At 46.7% G+C, this 23,555-nt stretch overlaps 2 protein-coding genes and 1 pseudogene across 2 annotated transcripts in view; 2 read left to right on the top strand and 1 right to left on the bottom strand.

Moving 5' to 3' along the window:
- Positions 1–1,029, bottom strand: part of HSPB6 (heat shock protein, alpha-crystallin-related, B6) — a 1,554-nt gene extending 525 nt beyond the window's left edge. The window contains exon 1 of the mRNA XM_006899666.1: positions 832–1,029. Within this exon, the coding sequence (XP_006899728.1) occupies positions 832–1,029 (198 nt within the window). The remainder of the gene's footprint in view (positions 1–831) is intronic.
- A 421-nt stretch (positions 1,030–1,450) lies between these two features.
- Positions 1,451–11,989, top strand: LOC102855053 (chromosome unknown open reading frame, human C19orf55). Its single transcript, XM_006899716.1, has 11 exons — positions 1,451–1,531; positions 2,145–2,249; positions 4,130–4,323; positions 4,808–4,935; positions 5,206–5,303; positions 6,108–6,190; positions 6,282–6,418; positions 10,393–10,592; positions 10,695–11,505; positions 11,672–11,753; positions 11,884–11,989. Exons 1-11 carry the CDS (start codon positions 1,451–1,453, stop codon positions 11,987–11,989), a joined length of 2,025 nt encoding a protein of 674 aa, XP_006899778.1.
- A 4,611-nt stretch (positions 11,990–16,600) lies between these two features.
- LOC102860338 lies at positions 16,601–17,806 on the top strand (annotated as a pseudogene).
- Positions 17,807–23,555: the final 5,749 nt, after the last annotated feature.

Raw genomic sequence — 23,555 nt, 5'->3', positions numbered from 1 at the left:
GGGGTGTGTGGTTGTCAAAGGGGCGGGTCGAAGTGCCCAGAACACTGCAGGGCCCGCCCCCAGGCGCGCAGGCTCCGCTGGCCTTGGCCTCCGGAACTGGAGGGGCCCCTTCCCTGCCTCAGCCAGAACGCCTGATGACTGGAATTTCTCTCTAAACCCAGGGCAATGACTCCCTCCCCCTGCAGCCTCAGGAGCCTCCGCCCTATCCCGATGGCCTCGGCCTGGCTCCTCCAAATCACTGGAACCCCTGCCCACCCACACTCGTCGCATCCCTCGGGGGGGGGGTCATCGGAGACCTCCAGAAATCTCCGAAATGCCTGTTCCCCCAAGTCCTCATCACATCATCCCACTCAAGTCAGGGGGCCTCTCGCGCCCTCCCCCACTTCTCTCCGTGGCCAGGGTCCCTTCCCACAAGTCACAGGACTCCTTCTATCTCTCTCCAGGAAGCTTCAGGTCACCGCATCCCTCCACCTCCTCCCACAAAGTAACGGAAAATGTTCCCTCCACCCTCTCCCCTTGAGAATTACTGGGGAAGTTACCGCATGTCCCTCAAAATGCTGACCACTGGTCCTTTCTAGAGTCGCCAAAATACCCCTCAGAGTTGATGAGACTCTTGTCAGGACGACAATGGTGGCTTTTCGCCCCTGTCAGTAATCTGTCCCTTCTACCTTTCAGAGTCGGATTCCTCCCTCAAATGTCTCAAAAAGCCCCAGAGTAACCAGAATTCTTTTTAAAGTGACACGATGCTCCCTTACACGGCCCCCTAAAGTTGACCAAGATCCCTGGCATTAGGCATGACCAGGGTGACTGCCCCTCCCCCAGGGTTGGCACCTGGGCAGTGGGCAGCGCCACGCTGGGTGCGCGCAAGTAGTATGGAGCGAGCGCGGCAGGGCAGATGGAAGCCAGTTCGCCCTCCAGCAGTCCCTCGCCGAAGCGCTGGTCGAAGAGGCGGCCGGGCGCCGAGAGCCCAGGCAGCGGAGCGGAGGCACGACGCAGCCAAGACGGCTGTACAGGCACCGGGATCTCCATCCTGTTGCTCGCCGCTGCGCTGCGCGTCTGAAATGCGCTGGCTGAGCGCTCCTCGCCTTATAGCTCGCCTTTGTGCCCGCCCTTCACGGGCCGCCCAGGGACACTGGGGACCATAGCCAGATCTGACCATTAAGTAGAACCTTATTTAGAAAGCCCAACAATTACTTGGCTATTTATTAAGCGCCTGCTGGATGCTTCCTAAAGGCTTCTAGGGTGGTATCACTACGACCCCTAGTCTCTAGAAGGGGAAACTAAGGCCGAGGAGGCGGAGCCTGGCTGGAGAGGCAGCACAGTGCTGCGATTGAAACCCAGGGAGCAAAAACCCCACCGCAAAGCCTTCGGTTACTTTAATCCACTCCTGTTCGGCAGTTTCCGGGGATGACGGGTTGGGGGCAAGTTGTAGAGTATATCGTAATGTACTATGGTAGCCAGGCTGGACTTTCAGGAGGACATGGAGCAGACCCTACCCCCACCCTCGAAAAGGCTCGGACCCAGCCCCTCGGTAGGCTGGGCCTAATTCTGGGCCTCTGACTCAGCTTCGGTGCACGGGGCAGCCGGGTCTGCCAAGTGAGCAGCGGCCAGGGGGCGCGGACAAGAACAGTCTAGGTTGGCCCCTCAGGGGCCCCCGCGCTGGGTCTCGAAATAGCTCCTTTTTATCCTGCTATCCACCCACTTTGGCCTGGAGCCCAGGCCTGGAGCCTGGGGCAACCAGCTGCTCTTGCAGCAAGAGAGAACTGGTTAGATAATCAGCAGGACTGGAAAAGACGAAGTTTAGAAAGGGGACAACCGCTGTGGCTGCCCGTGCGACAGACATGAAGTACTGTGACCAGATTGGAGTCAGGAAGAGACTTCTTCAGCATAAGGGAAAAAGAAAAACGACTATATTCTTCGAGCCTTCTAACCACTACTTCATCCTAAAATAATTTTCATTGGTGCACAGGCTTGCCAATTTCTGCTGCACGCTACAACTTCGCCAATCAAACATGCTTTCTCATGCAAACGAACATCATGGCCAATCATGACACACCTCTCGTTGGCACCTGGTTGGCATCTTTATTTCCCGCTTGGTCATTGGTGGCCTCGGAGGCCGCTCTTTTCCGCGCCGGTACTCCCAGAAAGGGGAGGGGCTGATTGCTAAGCGACAAGGATGCGCTCGAGGTTTGCTGGCGGAAGAAGCTGAGCTGGCGGAAGCACCGTGGTGGACGCGGGATAGACGGAAGGTGAGGTCGATCCTTTTCCAGGAGCCACAAGAGATGGGGAGGACCAAAAGATGTGGGGGACACAGCCTCGGGGCAGCTGCGCTAGTGTGCCGAGTCTATCAGGATCAACCATAGTAGAAGAACTACAATTCCCAAGACGCTTCACGGCCGATAGCCAAGCCAGCCTTAGGCATCACGCTCCCGGCGGTCTTAAGTTCCTATAAATGATTCTAAATTCTTCTTTCTGAGGAAATCTAGGACTGTCTAAGACATTACATTTCCTTGTTTTTGAATTTTCTTACTTTTGCTTGAGTTCAGCCACTTTGAGGATTGACCAAAATTCGTTGCCCAAGTCCATTCACATTCATCACTACCCAACACGGCAGAGTAGAACTATCCCAAAGAGTTTCCGGGACTGTATATTTTTACATAAGCAGACGGGGCAGATCTTTCTCCCACTGAGCAGCTGGTGGATTCAAGCTATTGACCCTTGAGTTAGCAGCCAAGCGCTTGACCTTTGCACCACCGGGTCTCCTTATGGTGTTTGTCCTCGCATCAGTGTTCTTGCTCCCTCCCTGGAGCCTTATGCGAAATATAAGTGCAAGGAGCTCAGAAGACCCACAGTGTAGGAAGTTGCACTGCTTACCCAAAGGCCTTGCCTCTCTGGCTATTCAAATCTAGCAGCTCTGCCAGAGAAAGTAAAAACGCTCATTTGTAAGGAATCTCCGCATATGTAATTTACAGCGTTGCTTACTCAGGGAGTTTAGAGTTTGAGATGGTCTGTCAGTGGTCCCCTGGGATAGCCCATGAATTGCCAAAAGAACAAAAATAAATCTTGAGACTTAGAACAAGATAACTCTTGGAGAGGGTACAACCACAGTGTTCTTTGAAGGCAAGGATGACAAAGCTTTGTTTCACATATTTGAGCATGTTGTTAGGAGATCTTCTTTGAAAATATCATACTTGGAAAGATCAGCAAAAGAGAGGAAGACCTTCGATGAGATGGATTGACATTGCACTGGCTGTGGCAGTGTGTTAAAATGTGTCCAGAGATGATGAGAATTCCAACTCATAGTGGCCATATAGGACAGAGTAGAACTCTTAACTCTTTGCTGAAGCAGACGGCTGCATCTTGATCCTACAGAGTGGTTGGTGGGTTTGAACTGCCTGACTCAACCTTAACGACACCAGGACTCTTTTCCTGTAGAGATTACAGTCTATGGAATCTAATGAGGCAATTCTGCTATATCTGCAGAATCTATTCCATCACATACAACGTACTGGATCAAAGATTGGAAAGCAAAGACTAGTATTTAGGGTTTATGGGTATTATGCCTCCAACACCTTTACCTTGAATGTATAATCATGCCTCATGAGAATTATAGCTTGTTTCTTCCAGGGGTCCTTGAAATGGTAGTTTGATCCTACTATTATGTGATTTGATGCACCCCCATAGGCTGCATTGACAAAGCTCCCCCCCTCATCCTCTGGCATATCACCTCCACCATCCCTGCTCACCCCTGCAGCCCTCCAGCTTTCTCCATTCAACACAGCCCCTTTGTGGATGGTCACCTAGGCCATCCCAAAGCCAAGTCTGATACCCCAAAGTAAAGATATCCCACAGAAAATACTGTGTGCCAACCCAGTAGCAAAGAGTGATGTGGAGATAGAAGAAAAATAGAGGAGAGAGCACACTTCTTCCCTTTCCATGGTCTGTCCTCTTGTCCAGACCTCTGCCACCAGGAACCCCATTACAGTCCAAACTATCTTGGCTTGTTAACATTTGCAGGATGTGTTTTCTTTCTCTCTTTCCAAACTGAGACTTCATATGTGCCTTCATTCCCCTATAGGAATGACCCCTCAGACCTCATTTTCTTCCCTCTTCTCCTTCCTTGTCTTAGGCCTGGTCCCTGATAGCCGGGCTGCCATTGGTTCCCAAAGCTCTACCTACAGCTTCCAACTCCCCTGAGCTGTTGGAGGAGTCCAGGCCATCCAGTTCAGAAACCTCTTTCCCAGCCAGCACCTCTCAGGGACAGATGATTTCCCCACTACCCACACCAGTGCCATTTGACAGCGAGGACTCCGTGGTGGCAAAGTAAGTACGAACAGCTCTGGGGTGAAAGGAAAGCTTGAGTTAAAGGATGACAGCATCTCATAATAGTCCTTACAGCCAGAGCTGGTTCAGCAGCATTTTTAAGGCCTGTATTTTGTGACTTGGTTTAGATCTGTTATTCTAGGGTCACTATGAGTTGTATTTGACTCACCATCACCTAACAACATCCTACTGTCCTATTGTTTTGGCCATGCTCTTAGTAATGACTATTTCTTGAAGGGGGACATCATGCTTGGAAAGGTGGAGGGTCAGTAAAAGAGAAGCCCCTCAACCAGCTGGATTGACATAGTGACTGCTTGAATGAGCTCTAGTTTGTTGGAAATGATGATGGCATAAGATAGGGCAGGATTTGGATCTGTTTATAGGGCTGCTATGAGTCATACTCAACTTGATGGCACCTAACAGCATGGCTATAACTATTTAGCCCTCCACACCACACTCACTCCTCATACCATGATACTCTTAGGTACATAAACCGGTTCCGTCAGGCTCCGCCCACAAGCCAAGAGGAGCGCCATCTTGCAGGCCTAACCCCAGCCGACTTTTGGTGGCTAAGGTCCGAGTCTCCAGTTCCCAGTGGTCAACTCACAGCAGGTACCTGTCTTGATGACCTCCACTTTTTTTAAGGTCAAATATTTTATGGGTGTTATTAAGGTTCAGATATCTAGCTCTCCTTTTATCCAGATGTGAGGAAGCCCCTCAACCAGGTGGATTGATGCAGTGACTGCAGCAGCAGTGGGCTTGAGTGTGGCAGAGACTGTGAAGATGGCACAGGGTGGGGTGTGGCCTATCCTGTCTTTCCTCATTATGTCCCAAGTAGCTGCCATTCTTAGTCCTCACTGCTTTATAGAGACTTCTCCACAGGGACCAAGAAACAGGAAAGAAGACCCAGCAAAACAGTCCCAACTCCTGACAAGGTGACCAGCATATCCCAGGCTATGGACCCCCTTCAGGAAAGAAAGGTGACATCTCCCTTCATTCTCTCCCCTATATGCTGAACTGGCAGCATCAGCCTGAGGATAGAATTAGATTAAACCCAATCCCCAGCACAAAGCAGCTTAAAAGGAGAAACAGTTGGCTGAAAATCCAAAAGTTGGTGCTTTGGGCCATAACTTGATGTAGGCATTAGATCATTATTGGCAGTAGCCAGACTCCCATAGCTGTTCTTTCTTGGTCGGAATCTGAGGCAGGCTCTTCCCTTGCGGCAGCCAAGATAGAGTGTACTGGCTCAGGACTTTGATGTACTAACGCAGCTCCTCTAGTGGAAACTTCTCTAGTCGTTTCAACTATAACCGCAGGGCTCCCTCTCATTGACTTATCCAGAGACTAGCAGATATCAGAGGCACCAACGACTAACTCTTTTGATTGATTGATCAAGGCTAGTTAGGAAGATGAGGAGATCTGGTGGCTTAGTGGTAAGGAGTTGTACTGCCAACTCAAAGGCACACACTTTGAATTTACCCGCTGCTCCCCAGGATAAAGATGGTCAGTCTCTTCCCATGTGATTTACAGCCTCTGAGTCAGTTCCAACTCAGCAGTACATGACAGTAAGAAGTCAGGGAGATGCTGTTAACCTTCTTCAGACAGCAGGGACTGCATATGAGGAGTGTGGATGCACAGAGGAAAACCTCATCTCTCTTCCCTGAGGAGGAGGGGCAGACACAAGAGAACCAATAGAAACCAACATGTGCTCCAGGCCCTCTCTAGGGCCCCTTACCTGCAGCCTTGAGAGTGAGGCCTGGGCTGTGACTCTTCTCTCCTCACAGAGCCTCAACACATGGGAGTCTCCCCTGCTGGACCTGGAGACGCTGAGCCTGCAGAGCAGAGCAGCCAGAATGCTGAAACGCAGGTGCCTCCCAGCCTCTAACATCATTTTTGCACCTGCAGCCGCAGGCCTAGCCCACTGACACTGGGATCTCAGTTCTGCCTTTTCCCTGCAGCAAGGCCTTGATCTCCTCCTCCCTTAGCCCGAGTGATACCAGCAGTGCCTCCTTCCCTGTTAGTTCTGAAGACCTCTCACCCCTCTCCGGGACCTTTACCCCCGGCTCTAGCCAGGACACTGGTCCCAGGGCACCCGGTGAGTACCAAAAGGTTAGGAAAAAGGAATGCTTGGATACAAACCCCAGATATGCTACTTAACAGCACTGTAGCCTTGGACCTCTCTGGGCCTTATTTCTCTGACTGAAAAATGGGGATAACATTTATACTCTCCTCCTAGGGGTTCAAAGTCCATCATTACCATGGAGTCAGAAACAACTCTGAGCTGTCCCTCCCGTGGGAAGTTGCAAGGGAGGAGATTGTCCCATCTTTCTCCTGAGGAGCAGTTGGTGCTTTAAAACCAGCACAACTCCTTACAAGAACAAGAAAAATAGTAGCAGTAAACCAAGTCATTGGTTTCATCTCTGAAAGGTTCAGAGAGTTAGTAAATAGAAAGCATGGGGCACAGACGTCAGCAATCTTGTAAAATTTTCAGATTTGAAAAAACCTTACCCTTTTTAAGCTTTTCATATTCTGAAAACAAAGTTTGAAAAGCAGGAAGCTATTCCCAAATTTGGTTACCATACCTAATTTGACAGCAGACCCTGACCTGGAGAACAGGAGGCTGTTTATAGTCTATATTTAGGATGAACAGTCATACGTTTTTCCTTTGGATAGTATTACATTGGACCATACAAAATTTTTGTTTTCATCAGTCACAAACAATTGGACAGTTTCTTGTGACTCAGCCCCACATCAGCATGCACTACCCCAAGACCGTGTATGCCCTGTGCATATGCTGTGACTTTGCTGAAACATACAAACTCCTACGTTCTCGAATTTCTGCTTTTGAGATTTCAGAGATGAGACCAAGGACCAGTGACTGTTACGGCTTTTCTTGTTCCTCTTACTCTGAATGCAGCAGTGCACAGGACATGTCAGCAGGCTTCCTAGTCAATAAGGGCAGGCAAGCACAAGCAAATAGGTATCTGTGCATGCTGTGTGATCCTGTCCAAGCACCTGTCATTCCTGGCTCCTTCCAAGCGCCACAATTTACTTCCCCTCCCTTCTCTGTCTCAGTTTTCTCATCTGCATCTCAGTTTTACGGGGCTAAAACTAGCACCTACTTCACGAGTTGTTTTGTACATTCAATTCATTCATATGTGTATTCATTCATTTAAATATTGAACACCTGCTATAGACAAGGAAGTCCCTGTGAGCAGCATTGGGGATTCCATTCAAACCAAATATATGTGGTCTCACCTTGGGGTCCTCACAGCATAGTGAGGGTAGGTCAGAAGATGGCCACATAACCCCACAGACAAATACGAAGCACAAACAGAAGCAAAGACCATGTAAGACATGGAGTTGAAAGAGTAGAGAAGGCTTCTTGGAGGAAGTGTTTAATGGAGAAAGATGAAGGTGGGACAAGAGAGCACCAGCATATACAAAGAACCTGCAGTGGGAGAAAGTGTCATACAGATAGAACCACAAAAGGTATGAGCCAGGGATGAAAGTAGTCCAAAAAGTGAGGGAGGTTAGCACACGCTGTGGTGGCATGGTATGCCATGCTGCCATGGACGTGCTCACCAAGTTGTGCCAAGAAAGCTGGAGAACAACCACTTGGCCAACTGACTGGAAGAGATCGATATTTGTTCCTATCCCAAAGAAAGGTGACCCAACAGAATGTGGAAACTACAGAACAATCTCACTGATTTCACATGCAAGCAAGATTTTACTGAAGATTATCCAAAAACGACTGGAACAGCACATCAACAGAGAACTACCAGAAGTCCAGGCTGTGTTTACAAGGGGTTGTGGTATTAGAGATATTGTAGCTGATATTAGATGGATCTTGGCTGAAAGCAGGGAATACCAGAGGAATGTCTATCTGTGTTTCATTGACTATGCAAAGGCATTTGACTGTGTAGATCATAACAAACTGTGGCTGACTCTGAGAAGAATGGGAATCCCAGAACACTTGATGGTTCTAATGCAAAACTTATACTTGGACCAGGAGGCAGTTGTCAGAACAGAGCAAGGGAACACTGCATGGTTCAAAATTGGGAAGGGCGAACGCCAGGGATGCATCCTATCTCCATACCTTTTCAACCTATATGCAGAGCAGATTATCCGGGAGGCTGGGCTCTATGAGGAGAAATGTGGGTTCAAGATTGGTGGACGATTTATCAACAATCTGCGTTATGTGGATGACACAACCCTGCTTGCTGAAACTGAAGAGGACCTGAAGCGCCTGCTGCAGAGTGTCAAGGACTGCAGCCTACAATATGGATTGAGGCTCAATGTCAAGAAGACAAAGATTCTCACCACTGGACCAATTGGCAGCATCAGGATGGATGGTGAAAAGATTGAGATTGTACACAGCTTTAGTTTGCTTGGCTCCACAGTCAACAGTCTTGGCACCAGCAGCCAGGAAATTAAAAGGCGCATTGCCATGGGAAAGTCTGCTGTTAGGGACCTTTCCAAAGTACTGAAGAGCAGTGGTGTCTCTCTGGAGACTAAGGTGAATCTGATACAGGCCATGGTCTTCGCAATCACTTGTTATGCATCAGAGTTGGACAATGACCAAGGAGGATAGAAGGAGAATTGATGCCTTTGAGCTGTGGTGCTGGAGAAGAGTATTGAGAATACCATGGACTGCTAGGAAAACAAACAGATTTGTCCTGGAAAGGGTTAAACCGGGTGGCTCCGTGGAGGCAAGGATTCTGAGGCTCCGTCTAACATACTTTGGACATGTTGTGAGGAGAGACCGGTCCTTAGAGAGGGACATCATGGTTGGGAGGGTGGAGGGACGGTGCAGGAGGGGAAGGCCCTCTATGAGGTGGATTGATTCAGTGACTGGGATAATTGGAATGGGAGTGTTGGAGACAGTGCGATTGGCACAGGACAGAGCGGAGTTTAGGGTTGTTGTACATAGGGTCGGCACATAACAACAACAACAACAACAATATGGGGAACATTGGGAGGTTCTGAGTAGCCCAAGGATGGGATCTCTCTTGAGTGTTAGTAGACTCCCTCTGGCTGCTCTGGAAATGCAGTAAGAGATGCTGATGATTTGGCCTCAGCTGGAGCCTGATGATCAGAGTGGAAGGCTGTGGGTCTCTCTGGAGGTAGATACACAGAATGCAGGATGCAAAAAAGAGAGGTTGAAATGATTTTCTTGCTCATCTGTGTAGACTCATATGATACAACTCAGACAAATGGTAGCCTTGCCCATCAAGACTGGTGAAATGAGGCTCTGGTGATGGGAATCTGTCTGTTGGCCTCCCTGGATTGAGGACAAGATCCAGGACTGTCTTAGTCCATGGCCATGCTGGGTCCCCAACACAGAGCTGAACACTGGAATAGAGCCTGATAAGCAGTTCATTTTGCATTTGTGACACAAATAAACTTATTGCCACTGGGGATATGGCCATGGTCAAGACAGACAAGACTCCCTGACCTTGTGAAGCTGACCTCGTGGAGGGGGAGAGACACAATAAAGAAAAAAGGACAATATTTAGTATTTCAGAAAAAGTTAAGTGTTAAAGAAAAAACTAGGAAAGGGCAGTGGCTGCAGTTTTGGAGCAGCTGGGAAAAGGTCTCATTAAGCAGGTGGCATTTGGGATGTGAGGAAGTGAACTCTGGAAATACACCAAGACATTTCAGGCAGAGGAAACCACAGAGCTCTTCCCCTTCACCTGGAATGAGATGCAGCCTGGGGAGGGCTCGGAGCTAGGAGAACCTTGGGCCAACTCAGCTTCATTTCATAGGGTTCCTATGGCTGCCTGTGGAGAACAGGCTAGAGGGATTCAGAGAACTGGAAAGCAGGGAGGAGGCTGCAGTGATAATTCAGCGAGTAACGGGCTTGACCAGGGCAGGAGCCATGGAGGACGAGGAAGGTGGGCACATCCCTGTAACACCGATGTGCAGAACAGGGCTTAGTGCACAAGAACTAAATGACTGAGTGAGTGATTGACAGACTGAAAAGCTCATGGATGTTCTCTGATTTTGCCCCTGCCTCACCTCTATTTCCCTCTGCAGCAGCCCTGGCAGTAGCTCCGACCCTGGCAGCAGCCCCCACCGCCGCAGCAGCCCCTACTCTGGCACCAGCCTCCACCCCAGTTCTGGCTCCAGTTTCCTCGAGGGCACCCCTGCGACCAGAAGATGATATTTTGTACCAGTGGCGACAGAGGAGAAAACTTGAACAGGCTCAAGGGAGCAAGGGTGATGGACCCTGGGTTTTGTCCAAAACCCCAGTGCTCACCATGCCGGTAAGATGAGGGTGGAGGGGAGGGTCCTGAGGGAGGGTACAGTCTAAGAGGGATGATCACCCTCCACTCTTCTCCTTCTCAGACCCTTGTTTCTATTTCCAGACCACTCCTGCACCTCCGGAGACCCTTGGTCCCCTTGGGACTCCCCCTAATTGTGCCCCTCAGTGGGGCAGTGGGGCCCAGCTGCTTCCTGCAGAGGCATTCAGTGTGATGAGGGCCCCTGGTCCCCCGGGGCCCTCTCCACACATGCTCTGGGCTCCTGTCCCCCACGGGTTCTTCTGGGCCCCCCAGCCTAGCCCCCACCCCTGGGTACCACTTGCAGCCATTTCTTCAACTCCAGCACCCTCCACAATCCGCCCAAACCAGCCAGTCCCAGTGCCCTGGAATTCCGCCCAGGCCAATAGGCAAGAACCTAAGCCTTGGAGAGGTAGAACCCTATGCCAGGAACCTGCTGGGCAGCGGGGGGCCACTTCTAGCCAGGAACCTGAATCACAGCTCAGAGGCGCCTTGGGCGAAGTAGTGCTGGCCCGGCTATTCCCGGACACCTTGGAGGACACGCCCCCTCTCCGGGAGGCCTCGCCTCGGCCCCGGGTTGATAATGTGAAGGAGAAGGTCCAGTCTCCTTGCACAGAGGCCGGGTCCCCTTCCAAAACACTGTTTTCTTCTGCTGAGAACTCTGGTCAGTCGAAGACCAAGCCTAGGAAAACCAGAGCTCCGCCCAGCCAAGCAGAGGCAGAGCCGGGGAAGCAAAAATCCGTACAGTCAGCGGCTGTCACAGAGCCTCCCCAGGCCCCGCCCCCTCGACTGGAGGTGGGGTCTCGCCAGGCTTTGTCCGAGGCCACGCCCGCCGCTGTCGGTGCTGCTCCGGAGGACCTGCTCTCCCAGGCAGCGCGCCTCCTGGAGGCAGCTGAAGGTGAGCCAGGTTGTGGGAGGACGGGTATTCCACACATGGGAGAAAGATGGCCAGTCTTCTTGCCTTACTTAACATTTACAATCAGCAGTCCAGTGCAGGGTCACTGTGGGTCGGAATCGACTCTCCGGCCTTGTCAGATCCCCTAGGAGTCGTTCTTTATCCTCAGATTCGGATGGCAGTGAGTTCCAGGACGACCCTGTGCTGCAGGTGTTAAGGGCGCAGAGGGAGGAACTGCAGCGACAGAAAAGGTAACCCATCTCCATCACAGGGTCCCTAAGTCAACTCCCCGTGGGAGTCATCCTCCTGAAACCCCTCCCAGAGGCCAACCCCAGTCCTGAGCAGACACTCCTAAACTTTGCTCCCCTACATTTTCTCCAGGAAAGTGGATTCTAGATTATCCTACTTACTGGACCAAATCAAGGACGGAGAACCTTGGTCCCCTGCCAAGGAGCCGCTACCCAGATCCCCACGGAAACTGCTGTGACCAGAATGACCCTCCCTCCAGGCTAAAACGACTTGATTTGTACACTTTCTAGTTTTATCAATAAACTTCCCCCCCTCCCCCCCCAGATTACAGTCTGAGCAGCGAGTGGTTCTAGAAAAGCGCCATTAGAATCTTTTGGGGCGATTCTATCCCAGTCTTCAAGCAAGACGAGGACCTGCTTTAGTGTGTCTTCCTGTTTTCAAATGGGACCACAGAAACTGTCCTCTGAATATGAAGCTGTCATGTCATTAGCATGTTGGACAGTGGTCCGTTGTCCCAGATCCTTCTTAGATGAGCATTTGGTGCAGTGACCCCCTCCCTCTGAGAAGCATTTTCTTCACCTCTTCCAAGACCCACATTCTCATCTCTGGTTGTGCCGCCTCTTTACACCAACCTGTCAACTTTGGTGTGGCCTTGGCTATTGTACTCTCGGTTCAATCTCCAGGTACACTCATCTAACATTACAGCTCTAATCTCAGCCTCTATTCTGGTTATCGTAAATGTCTAACCTAGGCCCTGAACTCCAGGCATCTGCGTCTTGTTATGTGTTTGGCATCTAAGCCAAATATTAGGGGAGGGTTCCTAAGACCATACTAAACTGGGCTTCCAATCTTCCCCCTAAATCTGTTCCTCCTTTGCTTTTCCCATCTTAATCAGTGGTAGCTGTGTCCTTCCAGCTGTTCTTGTGAGAAGCCTTAATCTCCCAACCCTTCTATCCTGCCCCCCCCCAAGTCAGTTGACTATCCAATCCTGTCACATTTTAATAAAAGTTTTTCAAATCCATCCAGAATCCAACCCCTTCTCTGCCCTCTAGTGCGGAGTAACCTTGTCTAGGCTACCATCACCTTCTGTCTGGACAATTGAAAAGGGGCTATTTTTGTTATAAGAACATCTTTTTTCTTTTCTCTTTCAAAAATAAATTCAAGCTGGATTTAAAAGAGGCTATGGCATTTGGGATATCATTGCTGATGTCAGATGGATCTTGGCTGGAAGAGAGTACCAGAAAATGATACAAACACATTTGACGATGTGGATCATAACATTATGGCTGACATTGAGAATAAATTTCAGAACACTTCATTCTGCTCATGGGAAATACATAGACTAAGAAGCTGTTGTCTGAACAGAACAAGGGAGCACTGCATGGTTTAAAACAGAAAAGGTGTGTGTCAGGGTTATATCCTTTCTCTATGGTTATTCATTCTTTGTGCTGAGCAAATCATTCAAGAAGCTGGACTATATGAAGAAAAACATGGCATCAGAATTGGAAAAAGGCTCATCAACAACCTGCATTATGCAGGTGACACAACTTACAGAAAGTGAAGAGAACTTGAAATACTTGCTGCAAAAGATCAAAGACTACAGTTTTCGTTATAGATTATACTTCAACATCAAGAAAACAAACTGTTCACCATTGGACCAATAGATAACATGATGATAGATGGTAAAAGAAAAATTGAGTTTACAGTCATTTCTTTCTTTTTAGAGCCTTGAGCTGCCGGGTCAGAAGTCCCCAGGCGGCCATCCAGGGGAGGAGTTAGGGTTCCACAGGTGTATATATTTATCAAAACATGGTGAAATTTGTAAATTGTATGCAAGTTTTACCTTGACTTTTAATAGATGCATGAAAGGAGCTCTGGTGATGTAGTCCATAGGGGGTTGTGCTGCTAACTTAAAGATGACAGTTTTCTGGCAATTTGAATCTCCTCGGTGCTTTGGAAACTTGTTGGAAGGTCAGTTTGAACTTGAAGGCAAATGAGCGAGATTGATTTAAAGATATGCATCCTGAAGGAGTTCAGTGGTAGAATCTTCACATTCTACACAGAGACTGGAGTTTGATTCCCAGTCAGTGCAGCTCAAGTACAGCCACCTGTCTGTGGATCAGGTTTCAGCAGAGCTTCCACACTGGGAAGATAGGCATCGATCTGGTTCCTAAACTTGACAGTGAAAACCCAGCGGATTCTCTCAGTCTGGTACCCTTGTGCATAGGCTTCCCTGGGAATTGGGCCTAGCTCAGTAGCAGCCAGTAACAAAGTATCAATGTTTGTATGAGATCAAAAACTCACTTTGACCTTTGACCTTGGCTCCAGGGAGATAATCCTTGGCATTTCCTGAATAACCAAAGCACCATTATCTAACCCCTCCAGACAGCACTTCAGGATTTGTGCAAATGAGCAGAGAGCTGGGTAGGCTAAAAGACCACCTGGTCAACTAAGCCCAGGAAGAAAGGGGACTTGGTTTAATGAATCATGAATATTCATTAAGGCTCAGATCATGACTATGCAACGAGACTTCAATGATGTCTATGTAAGGGAATCCTGAGAGCTCCTGGTAAAAAACATTGAAACATGCAAGAGGCTAGTCCCTTCCTCCACCATTTGACTTATGAAAGCTCCATGCTGAGAACTCTCTGCTGTCCCCTAATTGTTTTCTTTCTGCAAATTCTGGTTTCTATCCTTTTTACCCTGTTAAACCTGTAATCCTAAGTATAGTGTACATATAGAGCTCTGGTAGTGGCAAGAAGCTGTTCGAGGCCCCCAGCTGCTCCACAGGAGAAGGATGGACTATCTCCTCCCGTGTGGTTAACTGCCTCTGAAAACCTGCTGCAGGGTCAGCTATGGGTCGGTTCCAACTCTACAGCACATAACAACAATCACAATAGGAGTTTTAGGAATTGTTTAAGTGAATTATCAAACCTGAAGAAGTAATAGGAGCTAAAAGATGAAAATAGAGTTGAGGTGTGAATCCCTAATCCCCTGATTTATGGCTGGCATTCTGAAGGGGGTGTGAGGAAACCCCTGAATTTGTAGGCAATACTCTACCCATAGGTAGAGTTGGAACCCCCTCCAGGGGTTTTTAGAAGCTATAAATTGCATGGGTGGAGATTGCCCACCCTCAAAGCAACTCGTGGATTTGAACTGCTACCTTGAGGTTGGGGAGGTTGGATTCACAATTAACACTCTTGGCACCAGCAGCCAGGAAATTAAAAGATGTATTGCCTTGGGAAAGTCTGCTGTCAGGGACCTCTCCAAAGTACTGAGGAGTAATGATGTCAGTCTGGAGCCTAAGGTGTGCCTGACCCAGGCTATGGTCTTTGCAATCACGTGCTAAGCATCAAAGAGCTGGACAATGATTAGAGATGATAGAAGGAGAGCTGATGCCTTTGCGCTGTGGTGCTGGAGAAGAGTGCTGAATAGACCATGACTGCTAAGAGAACAAACAGGTTCATCCTGGAGAGGGCTACTTCAAGGAGGCAAGGATTCTGAAGCTTTGTCTGACATACTTTGGACATGTTGCAAGGAGGAACCAGTCCTTGGAAAGGGATGTCACACTTGGCAGGATGGAAGGACAGTGCAGGAGAGGAAGACCTTCAAGGAGATGGATTGATTCAGTCACTGGGGTAGGTGTGATGGAGACAGTGAGACTGGCATAGGATAGAGCAGGGTTTTAGGCTGTTGTTATGCAGATGACACAACCTTGCTTGCTAAAACTGAGGAGGACCTCATGCACTTGCTGTGAAGGGTCAAGGACTGCAGCCTTCAGTATAGACTAAGGCTCAACGTCAAGAAGACAAAGATTCTTGCCACTGGACCAATTGGCAGCGTCAGGATGGATGACGAAGAGATTGAGAGTGTTCACAGCTTCACTTTGCTCGGCTCCACAGTCAACACTCTTGGTACCAGCAGTCAGGAAATCAAAAAGCGTATCGCGATGGGAAAGTCTGCTCTTAGGGACCTCTCAAAGGTACTCAGGAGCAACAGTGTCTCTCTGGAGACTAAGGTGCGCCTGATACAGGTCATGGTCTTTGCAATCGCTTGTTATGCATCAGAGAGTTGGACAGTGACTAGGGAGGACAGAAGGAGAGTGGATGCTTTTGAGCTGTGGTGCTGGAGAAGGGTACTGAATGTACCATGGACTGCCAGGAAAACAAACAGATCCATCTTGGAGAGGATTAAACCAAGCTGCTCCTTGGAGGCAAGGATTCTGGGGCTTCATCTGACATACTTTGGACATGTTGCCAGGAGGGACGGGTCCTTGGAGAGGGACATCATGCTTGGGAGGGTGGAGGGACAGCGCAGGAGGGGAAGACCCTCTATGAGATGGATTGATTCGGTGACTGAGGTAATCGGGATGGGTGTGTCAGAGGCGGTGTGGTTGGTGCAGGATAGAGCAGGGTTTAGAGCTGTTGTGCATAGGGTTGCTAGGAGTCAGAAACAACTCAATGGCACATAACAACAACAACATAGGGTTGCTATGAGTCGCAGGCAGCTGGACAGCACATAACAATAACAACAACAACCTTGAGGTTAACAGCAGTAGATGGACATAAGGGTGATGTGTGGCTAGAATTTATCTTTTTGGCACTCTGAAGGGTAATAGTGTCCTTTTCACTTGTGAGTAGGAGGAAAGTGCCACGTGAGCATCTGATGTCAGAGCCAGTTGTGAGGTAGGAACAGAACTTTAGTTGGGAACAGAATAGATTCAGAGATTTTTCACATGATTTCACTTGATATGTGAAAATTTATTAGCTCTCATGCAGTCTGCAATTCACTTTGCAAGTCAGCCACAAATTATATTGATGGATGAAGAATGAATAAGTATTGCAATGTGTCTGGTGGGAGCCATACTGCTGGTGCCCTTAGAAATGTAGCTTGTGTTGGCTTTGCTGGAAATGAAGGGGGACTGCTCTCTAGAAATGAAAAGGTGACCATGCAGAACCTCAATGACCGTTTGGCATCCTACCTGGATAACATGGGCTCTGGAGGAAGCAAATGCCGAACTGGAGAGAAAAATCAAGGGTTGGTATGAAAAGTATGGTCCTGGATCTTGCCATGGACTTGATCATGACTACAGCTTATACCACCTGACCATTGAGGATCTTAAGAACAAGATTATCTCTTCCACTACTGCCAACGGCAATGTCATTCTGCAAATTGATACCGCCAGACTGGGTGCCGATGATTTCCGGCTAAAGTAGGAGAACGAGTTTGCCCTTCACCAAAGTGTTGATGCTGACATCAATGGGCTGCGGAGAGTCCTGGATGAGCTGACCTTGTGCAGGACTGACCATGAGCTGCAGTATGAATCCCTGAGTGAGGAGATGACGTATCTCTAAAGAAGAATCATGAGGAGGAAATGAAGGGGCTGCAGTGCGCCTCTGGGGGCAACGTGAACGTGGAGATGAACACGGTCCTCCTGAACAACATGCGAGCAGAGTATGAAGAGCTTGCGGATCAGAACCGCAGGGACGCCGAGGCCTGGTTCAACGAGAAGAGCGCCACCTTGCAGCAACAGATTTCCGATGATGCTGGCGCAGCCACCTCGGCCAGGAACGAGCTGACGGAAATAAAGCGCAGCCTGCAGACCCTGGAGATCGAGCTGCAGTCTCTCCTGGCGACGAAACACTCCCTGGAATGCTCCCTGACCGAGACCGAAGGCAACTACTGCACACAGCTCGCACAGATCCAGGCTCAGATCTGGGCCCTGGAGGAGCAGCTGCACCAGGTCAGAACCGAGACCGAGGGCCAGAAACTAGAGTATGAGCAGCTGCTCGACATCAAGGTTCACCTGGAGAAGGAGATCGAGACCTATTGCCACCTGATAGATGGAGATGGAAATTCATGTTCCAAATCCAAGAGCTTTGGATCAGGAAATTCAGAGAATACATCTAATGACTTACCCAAAACCACTCTGGTAAAGACAGTGGTTGAAGAGATAGATCAACGTGGCAAAGTTCTTTCATCAAGGGTTCATTCTATTGAAGAAAAGACATCCAAAATTACCAATGGCAAAACAGAACAACGGATTCCTTTCTAGATAGTTTTTAAGGGGAATAAAAAACAAGGGGTAAGGGTCCTGTACAGCTGTATCATTCCAAATATCAGGCCAGATTTAAAAAAAAAAAACCTGTCTGGTTTTAAGGATGTTACTTAGCAAAAAGTGTCTATTTTCCTAGTTGATTTTCTAAGATGTTGGGTGTTTTCATTCAAATAAATAAAGTTGGTGTTTATTCATTTCCACTAAAAAAAAAATAAGTATCAAATAAAATAAATCTAATAAAATGGCAGATGTGTAGTTGTCTGCTGTAAATTTGTTTTAACTTTGCTATGTTTTAGAAGTATTTTCTACTAACAGAGAACAGTAGAAAATTGGTGACATTGCACCTTGTGAAGGACAGAAGGCTTGCTGTTGTGTACTGTTGAGTTGGAACCAACCCATAGCTGACCCTCCAACAGTCTTTCAGAGGCAGTAAATTGCATGGAGGAGATTGCCTGTCTTTCTCCTGTGGAGCAGCTGGTGGTTTTGAACTGTGTTTGTTTGGGATTGCAACACAGTTTCTTACCCTTAGGCCACCAGAGCTCCCTTGCCACGGGCTCAATAGGCAACATCTTGATAGATGGAGGAAAGGTTGAAACTGTCAACGATGTCATCATCTTACTTGAATCCAAAATCAATACACTTGGTACCATTAGTCAGGAGATATATTACACAGGGAAAGTCTACGATTAGGGACCTCGCCAAATTATTGAGGAACAATGATGTCAGTTTGAGGACTAAGGTGTACCTGATTCAGGGTATGATCTTTTCAGTCATTTGCTATGTATCTGAGAATTGGACAATGAATAATATTACATGAAGAACTGGTGCCTTTGAACTGTTACATTGGAGAAGAGTACTGAATATCTTGTGTACTGCAAAAAAACCAAACAGTGTTCCTTAGAGACAAAGATGAAGAATTCGTCTCACATACTTTGGGCACGTTACTAGGAGAGGTTATTCCTTGGAGAGAGACATCATACTTAAGAAGGTGGAGGAGCAGCGTTAAGAGAGGAAGATTCTCAACTAGGTGTATTGACACGGTGACTGCAGCAATGGGTTCAAGTGTGTCAGATTGTGAGGATGGCACAAGATAGGACAGGGTTCAGATCTGTTGTTCCTAATGTTACTATTAGTCATACTCAGCAACACCTAAGAACAACAACAACAACATACATTAGAAACTTTTCTAATAATAATAATAATTTTTAAAATGGAGAATAGCTTTCATAGGATGGATTTTTAAAAAATTATTATTTATTGTGCGTGTACCATCAAATCAGATCTGACTGGTACAGGAGAGAATTTTTCCCTCCTTCTCCAGCAGAGCATCTGGTGGATTTGAACCGTGTACCTCTGGGATTACAGTACAGCTTCTTGCCACTAGGCCACCAGAGCTCCCCTGATAGGATGGATTTTTAAAATTACTTTTATTGCTATTAATTTTAATGAAAATTTACAGAGACTTTGGATTTCCATTCATTCATTGTTGCACTTTTCTCCCTGGCCATCCCTCCCTCACCAGTATACTCTTCTCTTTGAAAAGTAACAGAAAAATTATTTTATTGTTTTACAATCCCTACCCCCAGGTCCACTCCACTATGCAGCCTTTGTTCTGGACTCTTGTCATGACGATAATATCTAATCACATTTCCCTTTTAAACAGTTTTCTCCCTCATTATTTATCCCCTCTTTCTCAGTCTTCCCCCAACCCCAATGTCAGTCCTGCTTTACAACAGTGGCACCATGCAGTATTTGTCCTTTTGTGAATGAAATGCTTCACTCAGCATAGTGTCCTCCAGGGTCACCCATTTTGAATAATATTTCATGAGTTCCTTGTTTTTCAATGCAGCATAGTATTCCATTATGTGAATATACCACAGCTTCTCTATCTTTTCGTTTGTCGATGGGCACTTAGGTTGTTTCCAACTCCTTGATATTGTGAAAAAAGGCGTGATAAACATGGGTGTGCATATAAAAGCACCCACTAGGGAGCTCTGGTGGTTTGTGGTGAAGAATTGTGCAGCCTATACAAAGATATGGAGGTATGAGGTTTGAATTCACTAGTTGCTCTGTGGGAGAAAGATGGGTAACTCCTCCTGTGCAATTTACTACCTCTGAAAACCTGCTGGAGGATCAGTAATGGGTCATTTCTAACTCGATGATACATGACAATAATATACATCTTACATAGTATTTGGTTTTCAACCTTGTTGAACAAACCATACATTTAAATGAAATCAACAAAATGAAAATAACTATTTAGATCTCTCTCTCTCTCTCTTTCTCCCCCCCCCCTTAATTGAATAGGAACTGACTCATAGATGATTCTCCATCGGGTTTCTGAGGCTGTAAATTTCCTGGAAGATTGTCCATCTTTCTTCCATAGAGATCCTGGTCTATTCAAACCTAGGTAGAAATTAGCTACCTGAAGACAGCACCATTCTAATTACTGTTGCTAGGTAACAAACCATCCCAAAATTTAGTGACATAAAACCAGTATTTTATTATGAGCAAGAGATAGAGCCGGGTTTAGGGATGTTTTACATAGGGTTGTTATGAGTCGCAGGCAACTCGAAGGCACAAAACAACAAAAACAACCACAACATGGATTTTTTGTATGAGAAATTTGGAGTGTCTGCGGGTAGTCTGTTCATGTGGTTTGGACGTCCTTAAAGCATGACAGCCTTCATATACTCAAATTTCTTATGGGAAGCCCTGATACTCCAGTTAGTCATCTCCAAGGACAGTGAAGAAGTTGTATTGCCCTTTATAATCTAGCCTTGGAAACCACATAGGATTTTAATCAGGAAAGAGTGTTGCATTTTATCAAACACCTTTTCTACATCAATTGATATAATCATATGGGTTCCCTCCTCCCCCTGCTTTATTAATGTGGTGGATTACATTAATTGTTTTTCTTATACTGACCATCTATTTCTCTGCTATAAATGTCACTTGATCATCAAGAATTATTTTTTAAAAACATATGACATTGGATTCTACTCGCTAGGATTTGTGTTGTTATGGACCGTCGAGCCAGCTATGACTCATAGTGACCTTATGCACAACAGCTCTGAACCCTACTCTATCCTGAGCCAATCTTACTGTTTCTGACACACTCAGTTATCCTCATTACCCCAGTTACTGTGTCAATCCATCTCATCTGGGGTCTTCCTCTCCTGTGTTGTCCCTTGACCTTTACAAGCATGATACCCTTCTCCAAAGATTGGGCCCTTCTGACTACATGCCCAAAATATATGAGACAGAGTCTCAAAATCCTTGCCTTCAAGGAGCAGCTTGGTTTTACTCTCTCCAGGACACCCCTGTTAGTTCTCTTGGCAGTCCAAGGTATATGTTCAACACTCTTCTCCAGCACCACAACTCAAAGGCATTGATTATTCTTCTGTCATCCTTAGTCATTGTTCATCTCTCTGATGCATAACAAGCAATTGTGTACCATGACCTGGATCAGGAACACCTTAGTCTCTAGACTGGCATCATCGCTCTTCAGCACTCTGGAGAGGTCCCTGACAGCAGATTTTCCTAGTGAAATTATATTTTGATTTTCTGACCACTGGTGAAATTGTTAACAGTCTCAATCTCTTCTCCATCTATCATGTCAATTAGCCTAATGGTGAGAATCTTCATTGGGAAATTTTGCATCTGTGTTCATTGGTCTGTAATTTTATTTTTTTTGGTGGTTTCTTAGCCTGGCTTTGGTATCAGGGCTATACAAAAGTCATAGAATGAATTCAAGAGTATGCCACCATTTTCTGGTCTCTGAAATAGTTTAAGTATAATTTATGTCAATTATTCCTCTGAATGTGTGATAGATTTCAATGTTGAAGCTGTCTGGACCAGGACTTTTTTTGGTTGGGAGTGTTTTATAACCTATTCTGTTTCTTCTTTTGTGACAGTATTTCCTCTAGGTTTTCAAATTAGTGAAGTTCAACCAGAGTGCCCCTTAGAGGCAAGGATGGTGAAACTTTAGGTGTGTTGTCAGGAGGAGGGGCCAGTCCTTGGAAGAAAACATCATGCTGAGGAAGATGGGGGGTCAGAGAAAGAGAAGACGACCCTCAACAAGATGGACTGTCACAGTGACTGTAAGGATAGATTCAGCAAATCAAAGATTGTGAGAATGACTCTGCATAAGGCAAGGTTCAGATAAGTCGGTTTGATGACACCTAAGTCGGCTATCAGGGACCTCTATAGAGTTCTGAAGAGCAATGATGTCAGTCTGGAGACTTAGGTGCACCTGATCCAGGCCATGGTCTTTGCAATTACTTGCTGTGCCTCAGAAAAGTTAACAATGACTAGGGATGATAGAAGAAGAATTGATGCCTTGAGTTGTGGTGCTGGAGAAGAGTACTGACTATACCATGGACACTAGAAGAACAAACAGGTTTGTCCTAGAGAGGATGAAACCAGGCTGCTCCTTGGAGGCAAGGATTATGAACCTCTGTCTGACATACTTTGGGCATGTTGCAAGGAGGGACCAGTCCTTGGAGACGGACATCATGCTTGGGAGGGTGGAGGGATAGCGCAGGAGGGAAAGACCCTCTATGAGATGGATTGATTCAGTGACTGGAGTAATGGGGGTAGGTGTGTCAAAGATAATAAGATTGGCTCAGGATAGAACAGGGTTCAGAACTGTTGTACATAGGGGCACTATGAGTTGGCACATAACAACAGCAATAACAATGTAGTTCTTCATAGTGTTCTGTTATTATACTTTTTATTTTAGTTCCTTGTATTGTGACATCACTCATTACATTTCTTATTTGGGTTATTTACATATTTCCCTTTTTTTAGATTAGCTTGTTGACTTTATTAATGCTTTCAAAGAATCAACATCTAGTCTTAGTCTGCTTCTTTTCTGCACCTTGTTTCATTTATTTCTGCTCTTGTCTTCTTTATTCACTCTCTTCTGGAATCTGTGAGCCTTGTGTGCTGTTCTTTTTCTAATAATTGGAGAGTTTGGTTAGGGGGTAGATTTTGGTTGATGATCTTTTTGTGTGGGGACGTTATTTCTATCAATTAACTTTTGATAAATGTTTTTGTTATGTCCTAAAGCTTTTGGTTTCTTGTGTTTTTATTTGTTTCACAAAATTTTTTTCTTTTTAAAATCTATTACCCAAAAGTCTTTAAGCAGGGTGGTTTTGTTTCCATGTACTTGACTTTTACCCACCTTGATCTTCCTGTTTTTGACTTTTTCATTTTATAACATTGTACTTTTAGTATATGTGTTGCCCATGGTGGACAGTGTTAGCAGGAGTGGCATCCACTTCCAAAATAGCTTGCCTCTGGAAACTCTATGAACTTGGAGAAACAATGAAAATCATAGAAGTGTTCAGATCTTTCGTTCATAGGATAGCTATGAGTCGTCTACGATTAGAACAGCACATCAGCAGTGAACTACCAGAAGTCCAGGTTGGGTTTAGAAGGGATTGTGGTACTAGGGATATTGTAGCTAATGTTAGATAGATCTTAGCTGAAAGCAGGGAATACCAGAGGAATGTCTGTCTGTGCTTCATTGATTATGCAAAGGCGTTTGACTGTGTGGACCATAACAAACTGTGGCTGACTCTGAAAAGAATGGGAATCCCAACACTTGATCATGCTAATGTGAAACTTATACTTGAACCAAGAGGCAGTCATCAGAACAGAGCAAGGGAACACTGCATGGTTCAAAATTGGGAAGGGTGTATGCCAGGGATGTGTGCTGTCTCCATACCTTTTCAACCTG

Source organism: Elephantulus edwardii, unplaced genomic scaffold, assembly GCF_000299155.1.
Source record: "Elephantulus edwardii isolate Elephantulus edwardi_28Jun2011 unplaced genomic scaffold, EleEdw1.0 scaffold00266, whole genome shotgun sequence".
Lineage (NCBI taxonomy): Eukaryota > Metazoa > Chordata > Mammalia > Macroscelidea > Macroscelididae > Elephantulus > Elephantulus edwardii.
The sequence above is the reverse complement of the archived record's forward strand: the minus strand, read 5'-3'. Positions and strand labels throughout refer to the sequence as shown.